The sequence below is a fragment of the Lissotriton vulgaris genome, chromosome 1_1 (genome assembly GCF_964263255.1).
Source record: "Lissotriton vulgaris chromosome 1_1, aLisVul1.2, whole genome shotgun sequence".
Classification (NCBI taxonomy): domain Eukaryota; kingdom Metazoa; phylum Chordata; class Amphibia; order Caudata; family Salamandridae; genus Lissotriton; species Lissotriton vulgaris.
In genome coordinates, this window is record NC_141685.1 from 312,265,852 (window position 1) to 312,278,638 (window position 12,787).

The following is a 12,787-nucleotide window of genomic DNA, read 5'->3' on the forward strand; positions in this document are numbered from 1 at the left end:
GTTCAGATCTTGTGACTGTGTGCGCCAGCAGGCCAATGAAGAGCCTCAGTTGTGGTATTTGAAGCCGGGATTAAGTGTCAGATGAGGCACGGTCCTGGGAGGCAGCACTTGTTCTTATTTAGCTGCAGAATCTCACAGGAGTGAGATTCTGTTGCCTGGCAACTCTATTTAAACAGGAAGAATGGTGCAGTAGCGCATTTATTTTACTGCACTGACATTATGAGTAAGCGCTCAAGCACAGATAATCATGGGATGCGCCTCCAGAGGACATGGTGGAGGAAGTGCTCCAGATTTTTCGTTCTGAGCTGCAAGCTTTCATTAAGGAGGCAGTGGATTCTGCTGTGGGGGAATCATCTGCCTCTAAACAGCCACATTTGGATGTGGCTGAGGATGACTTTGACTCTGAGCCTAAGGGCAAGTACATTCAAGGCTCACAGATGAAAGATCTCATGTCCAATACAAGAGAGGTACTGGGATTTGGTGAAAAATCCAAGCTGGAGGAGGGTTTTTATTCACAGTATACTGCAGTAGATAATAATGATTTGCAATGTCATGATGTAATCAAATCAATGCTGTCCAAGGAGTGGAAGATAGGCAATCTATTTCTCGTTTTTTTGAGTAAATGTTATATATTGCAGGACTTTGAGGAGTCGTTCCCCCAGACTCCTAAGGTGAACACTATTTTGGCAGCCTTGGCGTCAACTTCTAGTTTGGCTTCAGAAGATTCCAGGTTAACCAATGTTGTTGCTACAAAGGTTGAAGCTTCCCTTAAACGGTCCTACACAGCTGCCAACCTTTCCACAAGGGCAGTACATATATATTACCTGTGCATCTCACGACTTGGTAAGGATTTTCAAACTTTATATGATGTGATGCAGTCTGACGGGATTGCAAACTAATCCTGGCAAATATGGAGTTACTATTCTAGTTCTTGTCCAATGTCATGTTCATTAGCCTTTGGACAGCTTCTTCCTCGGCAGGGGCTTCAATTACTGGTTGGAGATTATTATGGTTGAAGTTATGGGAGCTAGACGCTAGCCAACACACCCTGGTTATGAATCTTTCCTTTACCCATCAGAAGCTTTTTGTTCCAGAACCGGATGAGCTTGCACAAAAGGCTGTGGAAGAAAACAAGGTTTTGAAGCCTTTCCAGTTGTCTATGGACAGATCTTTTGTTGAAAAGAAACAAGCTCAGGCCCTGTCTGGCAGACGTCACTTTAGAGGCCGGGCCGGGGGTCAGGTGGATGTGTTTGCAGGAAAAACCAGACAAAACTTCCAGTCTGGAAATGAACAACCCTCTTAATGACCATCATGGTGTGGGGGCATGCCTGTATCATTTTTATCATCATTGGCGAGTCATGATTCCCGACAAATGCATCCTGCAGATTATCGGTCAGGACTAACAAATTGACTTTCAGGGGGCACCTCCTCTAGATCCGTTCCTTGATACCCTATTTCCAAGGGGCAAATCGAAAAGACAGGCCATGATTCAAGGGGTTCAGTCTGTTCTGGAGAAAGGGGCGATCATTCCGGTGTCTGCTTCACTAATGAAAAAGGGGTTTTATTCACTGCTGTCGTTGGTCCCAAAACACAATGGTCAGCTTCGGCCGGTTCTCTACCTCAAGACGCTGAACAAAGGGTTAGTGGTGGAACACTTCAAGGTGATTATGGTCCAATCTAATCTTGCTTTGTTGGCTTGAGACGACTTCCTCGTCATATTAGATGTCCAGGATGCATACTTCCATGTCCCCGTTCATCCAACAAGTCAGAATTATCACCGGTTGGCTGTTGGAGGGCAACACTTTCAGTTCCAGGTCTTGCCCTTTTGTCTGGCAACCTCTCCAAGAGTATTTACCAATGTATTGGTCACAGTGGTGGCAATGGTTCACTTTCTTTTTTTTAACATTTTTAATAATTTATTTCCAGGAAGCAATAATTACAAATTATTTATATACAACATACCAGTAGTTACATATCCCAAACATACACAAAGAAAACAATCTGTATTTCCCAGAGAGAAGCGGAAGATGAGAGCAGCAAATCTAGAAAAAGGAGAAAGAGAAAAACGAAGAATGGGAAAAGCCAGACAGTAAGGACATATATTAAATGCAGACCAAGACATGCTAAATACCCAGACGTTCTCCCTCGGCCTCCCCCGACCTTTACATTTATACAGTGCCATATCTAGATTAAATATATGATACAGTCTAGCATACCATGCCTGATATGTTGGTGAATCTACATCCTTCCACATAGTAGCAATCAAAATGCGATAGACAGCTGTCACCATAACGCATAAATACCCTTGAGTAGGGTCTAGCTGTAATCTTTCATCAAATCCCAATATCAACATGGTTGATGTTAGAGATACTGCCCGCCCCACATTTTGACATAAAAACTGTTCAATACTCTCCTTCAGGGCCAGCAATTTACCACAATCAGCAAACATATTAATTATATCAGCTGGTCCCTGATCGCACCTCAGGCATTTATTATTATCCCATTTCCCCCACGCCCAAAGTTTAGCTGGGGTAAAATAGAGTCTGAACACTGTTTTATAGGTTTGGGCTTTGACATTTGCACTTAAAAAAAATTCTTGCTCTAATGACCTACAAATATCTATATCCGGGTTGTCCAATTTGGCTGCCCATGCCCTTTCTACTTTACAGATGTCATCCGGGGTGGCCTCCAACAATATTGTATACACATCCTTAACACAAATCTGTTTTTTCAGTAAAAGTTCTAATAACGTGATTCAAGCCAAGTTAGTGAATTGCAGGACCAGCTTGTTTATCAACTCCCTCGCTTGTATATATTTAAAAATAGTGCTCAAATCTAGCCCATATCGTACCTGGAGTTCCTCAAATGAAGCGACCCCATTCGGGTCAGCAATGTCGCCTATCTGTTTTATTCCTGCCTTTTCCCATATTTTACTTCTATTATCATAAAAGGGGGCCGGAAAGGCTGATGAGCGCCACAGCCATGTATATCTTTGAATTCTGGGTATTTCCAAGTTTTTACTAATTTTTCGCCATATATTCCAGGCAGCTCTTATAATCTTAAAACAAGTTTTCTTATAATAGCTGCCTTAAAACTAGCCCTGGAGCAAGTTTACCAACTGCTAGCTCATAAATAGCTCCTTGTCCACCTCCACCACCCCAACCGAGTCCCAGCTTTGAGGCCTAAATAATATGTGTTGCAGCGTTACTGCCCAGAAATAATATAGAAGATTATGAATTGCCAGTCCCCCCCGTGTTGCAGTAAGGTCATGGATTTTAATGATCTCCTAACTTTCTTATACTCCCATATAAATTGTGAAAACATTCCCTCTGCCTTTTTAAATATGGAATTATCCAGTTCTATAGGTATGAACCGACATAGATAGAACATCTTAGGAAACATCGCCATTTTAATGACATTTGCTCTGCCAATAATAGATAGGTGGAGATTATCAAAACGCTTGAGGTCCCCCTCAATTTTTTTAAAGAGAGGAACCAAATGAATTTCCCACGTCGAGCCAACCTCTGCCGTAATGGCTGTCCCTTTAGATCTGATCTTTGCCGAAGAAGATCTCATCACAATGGGAAAAATCCTGCCGGTGGGGTGGACTGATCACCACCATGCCACTTTAAGTGTGCAAAGCCTGAACAAAATGAGGCCCGTGGATAGACAAGCCAGGACTTTCCATAGTTGGGATTGGAAAGGGCTTCTGAGAAAGGGAAAAATGGGTGGCCCTCTATTTCAGACAGAGGCTCTGTTCAACACTGAGAAACAGGTCACTGAGAATTAAATCGCCTTCAGTGAACATCTAACAAGGAAGCTCGACTAACTTTCTCCTCTTAAAGTCATTAGGAAAAGAGGAAGCCCCTCAGCCCCATGGTACACAAAGAATTTGAGGAACCTCAAGCTCTTGTGCAAAATGGCGGAAAGACAGTGGAGGAAGGAATATCTGGAAACGGACAGAATAAGCTGGAGGCTTACTATAATAAAATACAAAAAAGAAATAATTACTACCAAAGCTGAAAACTTTGCATCTACCATTCATAAAAGTTCCAACAAATCTAGGGACATCTTCAGGATAGTGAGAGGCATGACCTACCCCGACTGTACTAACAGCAAAATCAAACCCACTCAGGAGCTGTGTGATGGAATGGCTTTCTTCTTCCAAGTCAAAATAAACAAAATTGTGGAAGGCCTGAGAGATATTTCTCCATCCACCTTGCCAGATCAGAAAAAGGGTGGGAGATGTGATAACAGGGAGGGTGCTTCTGAGTTTGCCACCCCTGGGGCCATTATGGATAGCTTCCCGACAACCTCGGAAGAGGAGTTTACTCGAGTAGCCCTAGGAATCTCTTCCGGTTCACCATTGGATCCTTTGCCCCATAAGCTAATGAAAGACCTTTCCCATCCTACATCAGCTATGCTGTCAATCTCCTAATACTAGTGTGGTGTCGTCCAATTTGAAGCAGGCTGTCATTACACCACTTCTGAAAAAACCCACACTGGACTCAGGCTGCTATAAGAACTATGGACCAATCTCCCTCCGCCCTACCCGATCAAGATCATGGAACGCCTGGAATGCCTGGTCAGCAGGGCACTGTCCCTCTTTCTGGAGACAAACAACATACTGGAGGAGGAACATGTTTGGCTTCAGACCCGGGTCATGGAACAGAGTCAGCTCTGGTGCCATTTTGGTCAGCCTCCGAATGCGGGCGGACAGGGGTCAATTCGACACAGTAAATCATGATATTCTTCTCTCATGCTGGAAACCCTAGGGGTGAAGGGGGTAGCGCTAAGCTGGTTGCGATCTTATCTGTCTGATAGATGGCAGGCAGTGGCGCTCCCTCCGTACCAATCAGAATTTGTGAGAATTATATGTGGGGTACCGTAGGGATCTTTTACCAGTCCCATTTTGTTTAATGCTTACATGCAACCTCTGCTGGGAATTATCAAAGCACACAACATCAGGGTGATTAACTGTGCTGATGACACTCAGCTTATGGCATCCCTGGATGGTGATCAGGTGGACTCACTGGAAAGCTTCCATGCCTGTATGCGTGAAATGGCAAAATGGCCGAAGGAGAACTAGCTTCAGTTCAATAGTGAGAAAACGGAAATCCTACAATGTAAGGTGGGGGGCTCTCCCAAAGTTTGCCAGCTGACTTCTGGCCTCTAACTTCAGATGGCACTTTGACACCAGTGAACACGGTACGTAATCTGGGGGTCAGCTTCAATGAGAATTTAAATCTAGAGTTCCATGTTAACAAACTGGTGGGAGGCTGTTACACTCTCATCGAAGGTCTTCGGAAAGTTTTGCCATTGCTTCCAATACAGGCATGAACTACGGTAGTCAGGAGTATAAGCAGCCTAGACTACTGTAATGCCTAGCTTCTGGAATCTCCGGGATACCTGATTGCTAGACTGCAGAGTATCCAGGCGGCAGCAACCAAGCTAGCTCTTTCTCGAACACGTCGCTCCTCAACAACACAAGCACTGGCGGAGCTGCACTGGTTCCCAGCAGCTCAAAGGATCTTGTTTAAATCGCTGTGTATTGTGTTCAGGGCACTTCATGGACAAGGATCAAGATAAGTTCCAATGGTATGAGCCCACTCGTACCCTCCATTCCTCTTCTTCTAGCCTTGCCAGGATTCCCAGGTTAAAGAAAACTACCCTGGGGGGGAGAGCCTTCAGCGTGGCAGCAGCAGGCCTTTGGAGCCGTTTCCCCTTGGAAATCAGGACCATACAAAGTCTGCTGCTGTTCCGCAAGAAAATTAAGACCTGGCTCTTCCCCAAGGTCTGAAAATCTTGGCTCTTATTAATGATTCAATCCCCCTTGGCAGTCTACCCTCTTTTCACAGTTGACAGTCCTTTTCCTCCGGCTTAACTATCTCTCAGCGCCAGGATGCTCGCAGGGTTGCAGTGTGCTCTACAAATACCAATTAAATAAATATAAATATGTAGCTGCATCTGTCCTGCGTGCATCCTTGAATTGCGTATTTCTGGTACATACAATCTGTGTCTTGTTGGTGTTTAGACTATAGCCTGATTGTTTGCCAAATTTTATCGCAAGTCTTTCGATCTTGTCTATAGCACTCTGCGGGTCTAGGGTAACCACTGCGATGTCGTCTGCGTAGGCTAGTACTTTTATATTATAGCACAGGATCACTATTGCATGATCCGCCAACATGGATCTAATCAAGGGGTCTATATAGAGGGCAAATAAGATAGGGGAGCATGGGCACCTCTGTCTTGTCCCCCGGGTGGATCTTAATCCTGCCAGACTCCTTCCCCATTAGCTGAATTTTTAGCGAGTGACTCGACATACATCGCCTGAATAGCCGTTATTAGATCTTACATTTTGCCACAGATATGCCCACTTTACTTGATTGAATGCTTTTTGTGCATCCAGCAATATCAAAGACATCTGTGTCCCTGTGGCTGCGGAAATATCAAATATAGAAATAACCTTTCGAACATGAACAGTGGTACTTCTACCAGGGATGAAGCTGTGATGCCATGGGGTCACTAGGGTCCCAATTACCTTAGATAATCTCATAGCCAATATCTTGGAGTGTAATTTCTCGTCAGTGTTGATTAATGATATTGGTCTGTATGCAGCAGTATCTTCCGGCTCCTTTCCCTGCTTCAGAAATATTACAATATTAGTTTCTTACCAAGATCGTGGCAGGACCCCCTTATGTTATACCGATAAAAACAGATCCAGCAATATTGGGATTAGTTCTGTCTGTAGAGCTTTATAAATCTCCCACGGGATCCCATCCGGGCCTGATGCCTAACCTGAAGCCATCGTCACTAAAGCCTCAAGGACCTCATTCAGTGTGATATCTACTTCTAGCTCCAGGAGCTGAGGGGCCTCATTCTCCACCTCTACCCCCAATCCATCATATATGGAATCCCTAGAGCGATAGAGATCCTGATAAAAGTCAGTAAGTATTTTTAATATTCCTGATAAATCTGTAGCTATTATTCCATCCTTCCCTCTTAATTGTAAAATATTGTTTGCCACTGCCCTTTGTTTCATTCGCAATGCCAGGTGTTTCCCTGCCATCTCCCCATACTCGTAGTTATCCTGAGTTGCCACTTGAAATCTTTCACCCACTTTCTTGTTATAAATTCCATTAATTTTCACCTTAACCCTAATTACTTTTAACTCTAAACTAGTTTGCTGATCTTTCTGCTTCTGTGCTATGGCAGTCATATGTTGTCGCTCCATCAAACTCAAATCTTCTGTCAATGCCTGTATTTCATCCCTTTGTTGCTTCTGATGGAATACCGCAAAGCTCGTTATTTCACCCCTAAGCCCTGCCTTATATGCGTCCTAAACCATTTCTCTAGATGCACTATATCTATTCATATCATAAAACTGTTTGGTCCAACCCCTAATATGCACTATAAATCCTTCGATCGCTAATAATTTTTTAGCGAACGTCCATTTAGTCGGGCCCTTTACTGTGTCGGGCCTCAATGCTCATTACCAGTGGGTTATGGTCCGAGAGGACCTTAGGGAGTCTTTTGATCTGCGCTCCCTTGATAAGGGAGGGTGAAGCCAAGAAGTAATCAAGTCTGACATACTTCCTATGTGTGCATGAGAAATAAGTAAAGCCTGGATCTCCCATTCTTTTACATGCCCACATATCTACGAGACCATACCTTTCTGTAAGAGCTTTATAAACCTGAGGCTTCCTCCCTATATACCCTCCCCTACCCCACTCCACAGTATCCATATGAATATCAGGTCCCTACATGTAATTAAAGGCACTGACCAGGCTGCTAATTCCGTTTCCAATTTTACCCACAATTCTGCATCAACGATATTGGAGCCGTATATTGTACAAATAATACACTGATTAGGTATAAGAGCAATAGCTCACCGGTCCCATTTATCTGCCTTCACTTGGTTAATAGGTAAAAGTCGTGAAGAAACATGTATAGCCAGGTCTCTGGTGTTGGTGGATTGGGCTGAGCAAACAACTTGAGAGTACCCTGGTATAATATTAACCCATCTTTTCTACCAGGGAATGTGTGTCTCCTGCTGACATATAACATCAGCCATAAGTGCTCAGAGCATTTCCCCGGCCCTGTTTCTTTTACCCCTATCATTTAGTCCACCAACATTAATTGTGGATATTGTCAGCCTACCCATATTTGAGGCTTCCCTATTTGGACTTTCAACCTCTCTCTTGCCTTCCTCCTAATATAACTGCTACCACTGGTACATCTTGTCTTCTGTCCAACTAGCTTGCTTTCCTGGATTTTGGCAATGTTTCACTTTCAACGTCTTCCTATTTTTCCGTACCACCTTGATGACTGGTTCTTATCTGCTCCTTCTTTTTTTAAGGCTCAGGACGACCTCCAGCTGGTACTTTGAACACTGCAGGAGTTGAGGGTTATTTTCAACTTTCTGAAATTCCAGTTGGAACCTACCCAAACCAAGTTGTTCATTGGAGTACTGTTCTACACAGTACAGGGGTTTGCTTGGCTACCTGCACAGAAGGTGATGGAGATTCAGAACTCAGTGAATCATCTTAGGGGACAGTCCTCCATGTCTTGCGAGCCTCCCGAAACACTTGCTCTGCTTAACTTTTAATGTTGCAGCCAGGCTCATCACAGGTTCAAAAAAAGTGATCACATCACCTCGACCTCCAGTCACTGAAATGGCTACCCTATGAAGCCAGGATCCATTTCAAACGTGCATGTATGACCAATAAAGTGCTCCATCAGAATACCCCCTCTTACCTGCCCCAAAAACGAACCCTGTCAGGTGGAAAAAGACCTTCCAGAAGCACTAGCTCCCTTTTACTCAAACCACAAAGCGTTTATAAAAAGAAAACCTACATCCAATGCTTCTCAGGAATTTGTCCTTAGGACTGGGATGAGGAGGATTTCGAATTGGGGTAACAAAGATTACTGGTAAGGAATAGGACATTACTCGAAAACCTCTCTTCTGGTCCAATATACATGATACTTTTGCTAGTGAGATGAAAAGTCGGGTTACTTCAAGTTGACGTCCTTTACCGTGCATACGATTTGAAGCAGAACCATATTGAATGGTGTTAGAACCGGTTGTCTCTAGTTGGCAGAGGTATACACTTCTGACAAATAGGGACACGCCTTTTCTAGTCAGGGCAAGGGGATCACACCCTTTGATAACCCCTGCTCACCCCCTCGGTAGCTTGGCAGAGCAGAACAGGCTTATCTCAGAGGCTGTGCGTTAAGCAATTATGACCACATACAGTAACACAGTGAATACACTACAACTGGACACGACACCGTAGTATTATAAAAATAAGTATCTTTATATAAGACTTAGCACAAGACCAAATAACGGCAAAAACTGTACACAATCGGAATAAATATGTTCGGGAAGGAAAAAGGATAGTTCAAAGGTAGTTTCTTCTGTAGCACAAAAGTCTTTTAGTATCAAGCAAATCTTCTTCTTGGAAACACAGTTCTTAGCAACAGGGTAACTCACACGGGAGTTACACAACGTCGAGGCAAAGTTAATCCACAGGTTCGGCGTCGACGGCGAGGAGCGCTACGTCGGGCCTGGAGTCACACGGACCCCCCAACAACACAGTACCTTAGGAAAATGAAGCACACGATGATCAGCGGCGTCGAGCACTCCGGCGTCGCGTCTTCGGTGTCGATCAGGCCTCAGCAGGCGTTGTCGATGATGTAGTTGCACAGAGTGAGCAGCGCTCACGGCGTCGAAGGGCACACGGTTGATGCGATCAGCAGCGGTGCAGACACGAGGTCCTCTGGAGCTAGAGCCGTACTCCCACTCACTGGCGTTGCTGCTGGCGTCGGTCGTCGTGATTGCTGTTCTTTTCAGAGGTGCTGGACTCACACTTCCAGCGGATAGCACGTTGAGCAGATGAAGTCTTTTGGCCCTGTGACTTCGGCAGGAGACTGGCACTCTTCCAGTCCTTGGAGATTTTCTTAGCAAGCGTGAGAGTACACACACAGTTCCTCTCTCCTGGTTCCTTGGCAAAAATAAAGAAGCACTGCAGGATTCCCCCAACAACAGCACACTGGCAGAAGGGGTAGGCAGTCCTTTAGATCAGCAGGCCTCTTGTCCTTGGTTACAGGGTTCCTTGTCAGAAGTGATCTGATTTCCTAGTTCAGGGGTCCTTCTCTTATACCCCTCTTCGTCTTTGATCCCTTTGTCCATGCCGGGGGTTTCCCAACATCCTGGGTCCGTTGTGGGTGGAGCCAGGCAGAAGCACCTGGCCTATTCACTGAGCAGGGCTGGGTCCTCAGACGCCCAGCAGGAGGTGGAGCCAGCATTGACACTGGCAGGGGTAGAGCTATCGGCCACCTGGCAGGAGGTGGGGCTAGGATCGTCCATGGCAGGCACAGGACCATCAGTCGCTTGGCAGGAGGTGGAGCCAGCATTGTATCAGGCAAGGCAGGCTATCAACAACTACTCTCCCCCTACTCTCAACGTAATGTCCCACTCATCCACACTGACTCATCCAGACCTCTTGGAGCCACCCAGCTCCTGTCACACACACGCAAGACCAGCAGAGGCCAGATATGGTTAGACAAGAAAATAGATACTTTCTGAAAGTACCATTTTCGAACCCAGAGTCCAAAAACCATCCACACCACCGGATGCGTAATTAAACCCCGAGTTCAGGGATACCAAACTCGACATTGCACCGTACTCTCCGAGCCAGCTAGGATCATAGCATTAATAATCCCGGCGGCCCATTCTATCCAACGGAGAGCAGGCTACCTCGCAATAGTGAAGCACTTAGATGGCGGCACTTCACTATCAGGACATGCCAACTTGGTCGGGCTTGTCCTACCTTACGCTTACAATGCACCCTGCCCACGGGCCTACCATAGGGGTGACTAACATGAAGTTAAGGGAAGGTTGGAGGGGCTGGCAAGTAGGTATACCTGCGCAGCCGGCGTGACAGTACAGGACTGCACGTGGGTCTCGCAATGACCGACCCGTAGACATTCTTTTACAAGGCCGCTCCTGTGGGTGGCACAACACGTGCTGCAAGCCCACGAGCGGCATTTGTATTTACAAGCCCCGGCACTCCTGGTGCACTAGACTAGGGACTGACAGTAAACCAAATAAGCCAAACATGGATACAATAGACACATCAATTTAACATAGGGAGCACTTGCGCTATGGCACTGATCAGCAGTGACACGGCGCCCAAAGCATATACCAGCAAAACATCGTAAAACAGTAGAGGCAAACAGAAAAAATGGAGGAGAGACTCGAGCCAATGATGTCAGGTCTAACAAATGGCTTCAGTAGTTCCAAGAGTCAGGGAAACCTAACTTTGGAAATGATTTCATCTATTGATCAAAATTCCACTTTATGCCTTGCAGAAATGTAATTCTCTCTGAAATGTTTCAATTGTGTGAGTATGGACACATCTGTTAATGCTCAAAAGTGGCCTGGCAAACTATCATGAAAACGTATGCAAGGAAAGGAAGCAGACAGCACTTCTGCCTCCAGAAGCCTAATAAACCTGCACAGCAAGTACAAAAAATCACTGCAGAATATCAGACTTAGGGAAAACAGAAAAAGAGGGTTGGAAAAGGAGATAATCTGAAATTGTCTCTGGCAGAGCAATGTAAGGCAAATATGAACTATTAAAGATATGTGAACACAGTGGATCATAACAAAGTTGGTTAATCTTATACATTCAATCGGACCACCCCCTGTCCTGAAATCCAGGAAGAGCAGAGTCCCAGGAGGCACATGCCAGAGAATACAGACTCCACGTAGAGGCTTGATCAGTGTTTCAAAGGAGGGGGACGTCACTCTTTAAATATATAACGTAAAGGTATGGAGAGTACGTTTTTGGGCAGATATGTATTTCAGGAACTTGTAGCAACAGAGGTAAAAAACATTTTCATGAAAACATGTAGCTTTCTGATTGGAAAGAGAATGCTTCTAAAGCTGTCTTCCCCAGCAGCATCTTTCCCAGGGCAGGCCCACTCAGATTCATTGTTAGCACTCTGGGACCTTGGCAGACAGCTGTTAAGGGAAGACAATGTAGAGATATGTGGGTTGAAACTGAAAATAGGGTTGTCTCAGATACTAGCTATGAATCACTGGGGTTTAGAAAAAATATCAGAGAAATAATATCACGTGGTCAAAATATCCTGCCCAGAATATCGAGGACAAAAAGGTAAATTTCTACAGGTAAGCATAGTTCTGCTATATATTCCTCCACAGATATGAGGTATAGACTGGGAAGCTGCCAATTAAAATGCATCATGTTGGTAGGGCACAGCTGTCTGATTTACAGTGTCTAGTAGTATATGGATGAATTGGACATTGCACTTGGCGAGTCACATAACTGTCGACAGACAGTTCCCACCGATTACATAATGCTCTGGGTTATTCATGGTATTTCACGTGAAACACTGGTGTGCTGAGTGAATTTATAAATCACAGTGGTGAAAGAATGGGGTAAAGGTATCAAGCCAACAAATGATACAAGCCTTAGCTATCTATTTCCATGTTTCAGGCACTGGAAGTGCACAAGCAAGTCAACTGCTTGACAGATTTTCTTCCTGAGTGTGAGGTGCAGCTGAAGGAGTTGAAGAAAGAAAGAGAGAAAGGCCTTCTGTATGGAGTACCAGTCAGCATCAAGGAGCACTATGGCTACAAGGTGATTTATGTTCTTCTTGCAATATCCCTCTTAGAGCCTGATTATGAGTTTAGTGGTGTAGTATCCCTGTACGAGGAACCACCTTGCTTAATTCTAATTTGTTCCCTGTACGAGGTCCC

At 44.8% G+C, this 12,787-nt stretch overlaps 1 protein-coding gene across 2 annotated transcripts in view; it reads left to right on the forward strand.

Moving 5' to 3' along the window:
* The window catches only part of LOC147747103 (vitamin D3 hydroxylase-associated protein-like), a 349,697-nt gene that overhangs the window by 94,597 nt on the left and 242,313 nt on the right, over positions 1-12,787 (forward strand). For both annotated transcript variants that reach the window (XM_086952354.1, XM_086952353.1), the window contains exon 3: positions 12,525-12,668. In XM_086952354.1, the coding sequence (XP_086808480.1) occupies positions 12,525-12,668 (144 nt within the window). The remainder of the gene's footprint in view (positions 1-12,524; positions 12,669-12,787) is intronic.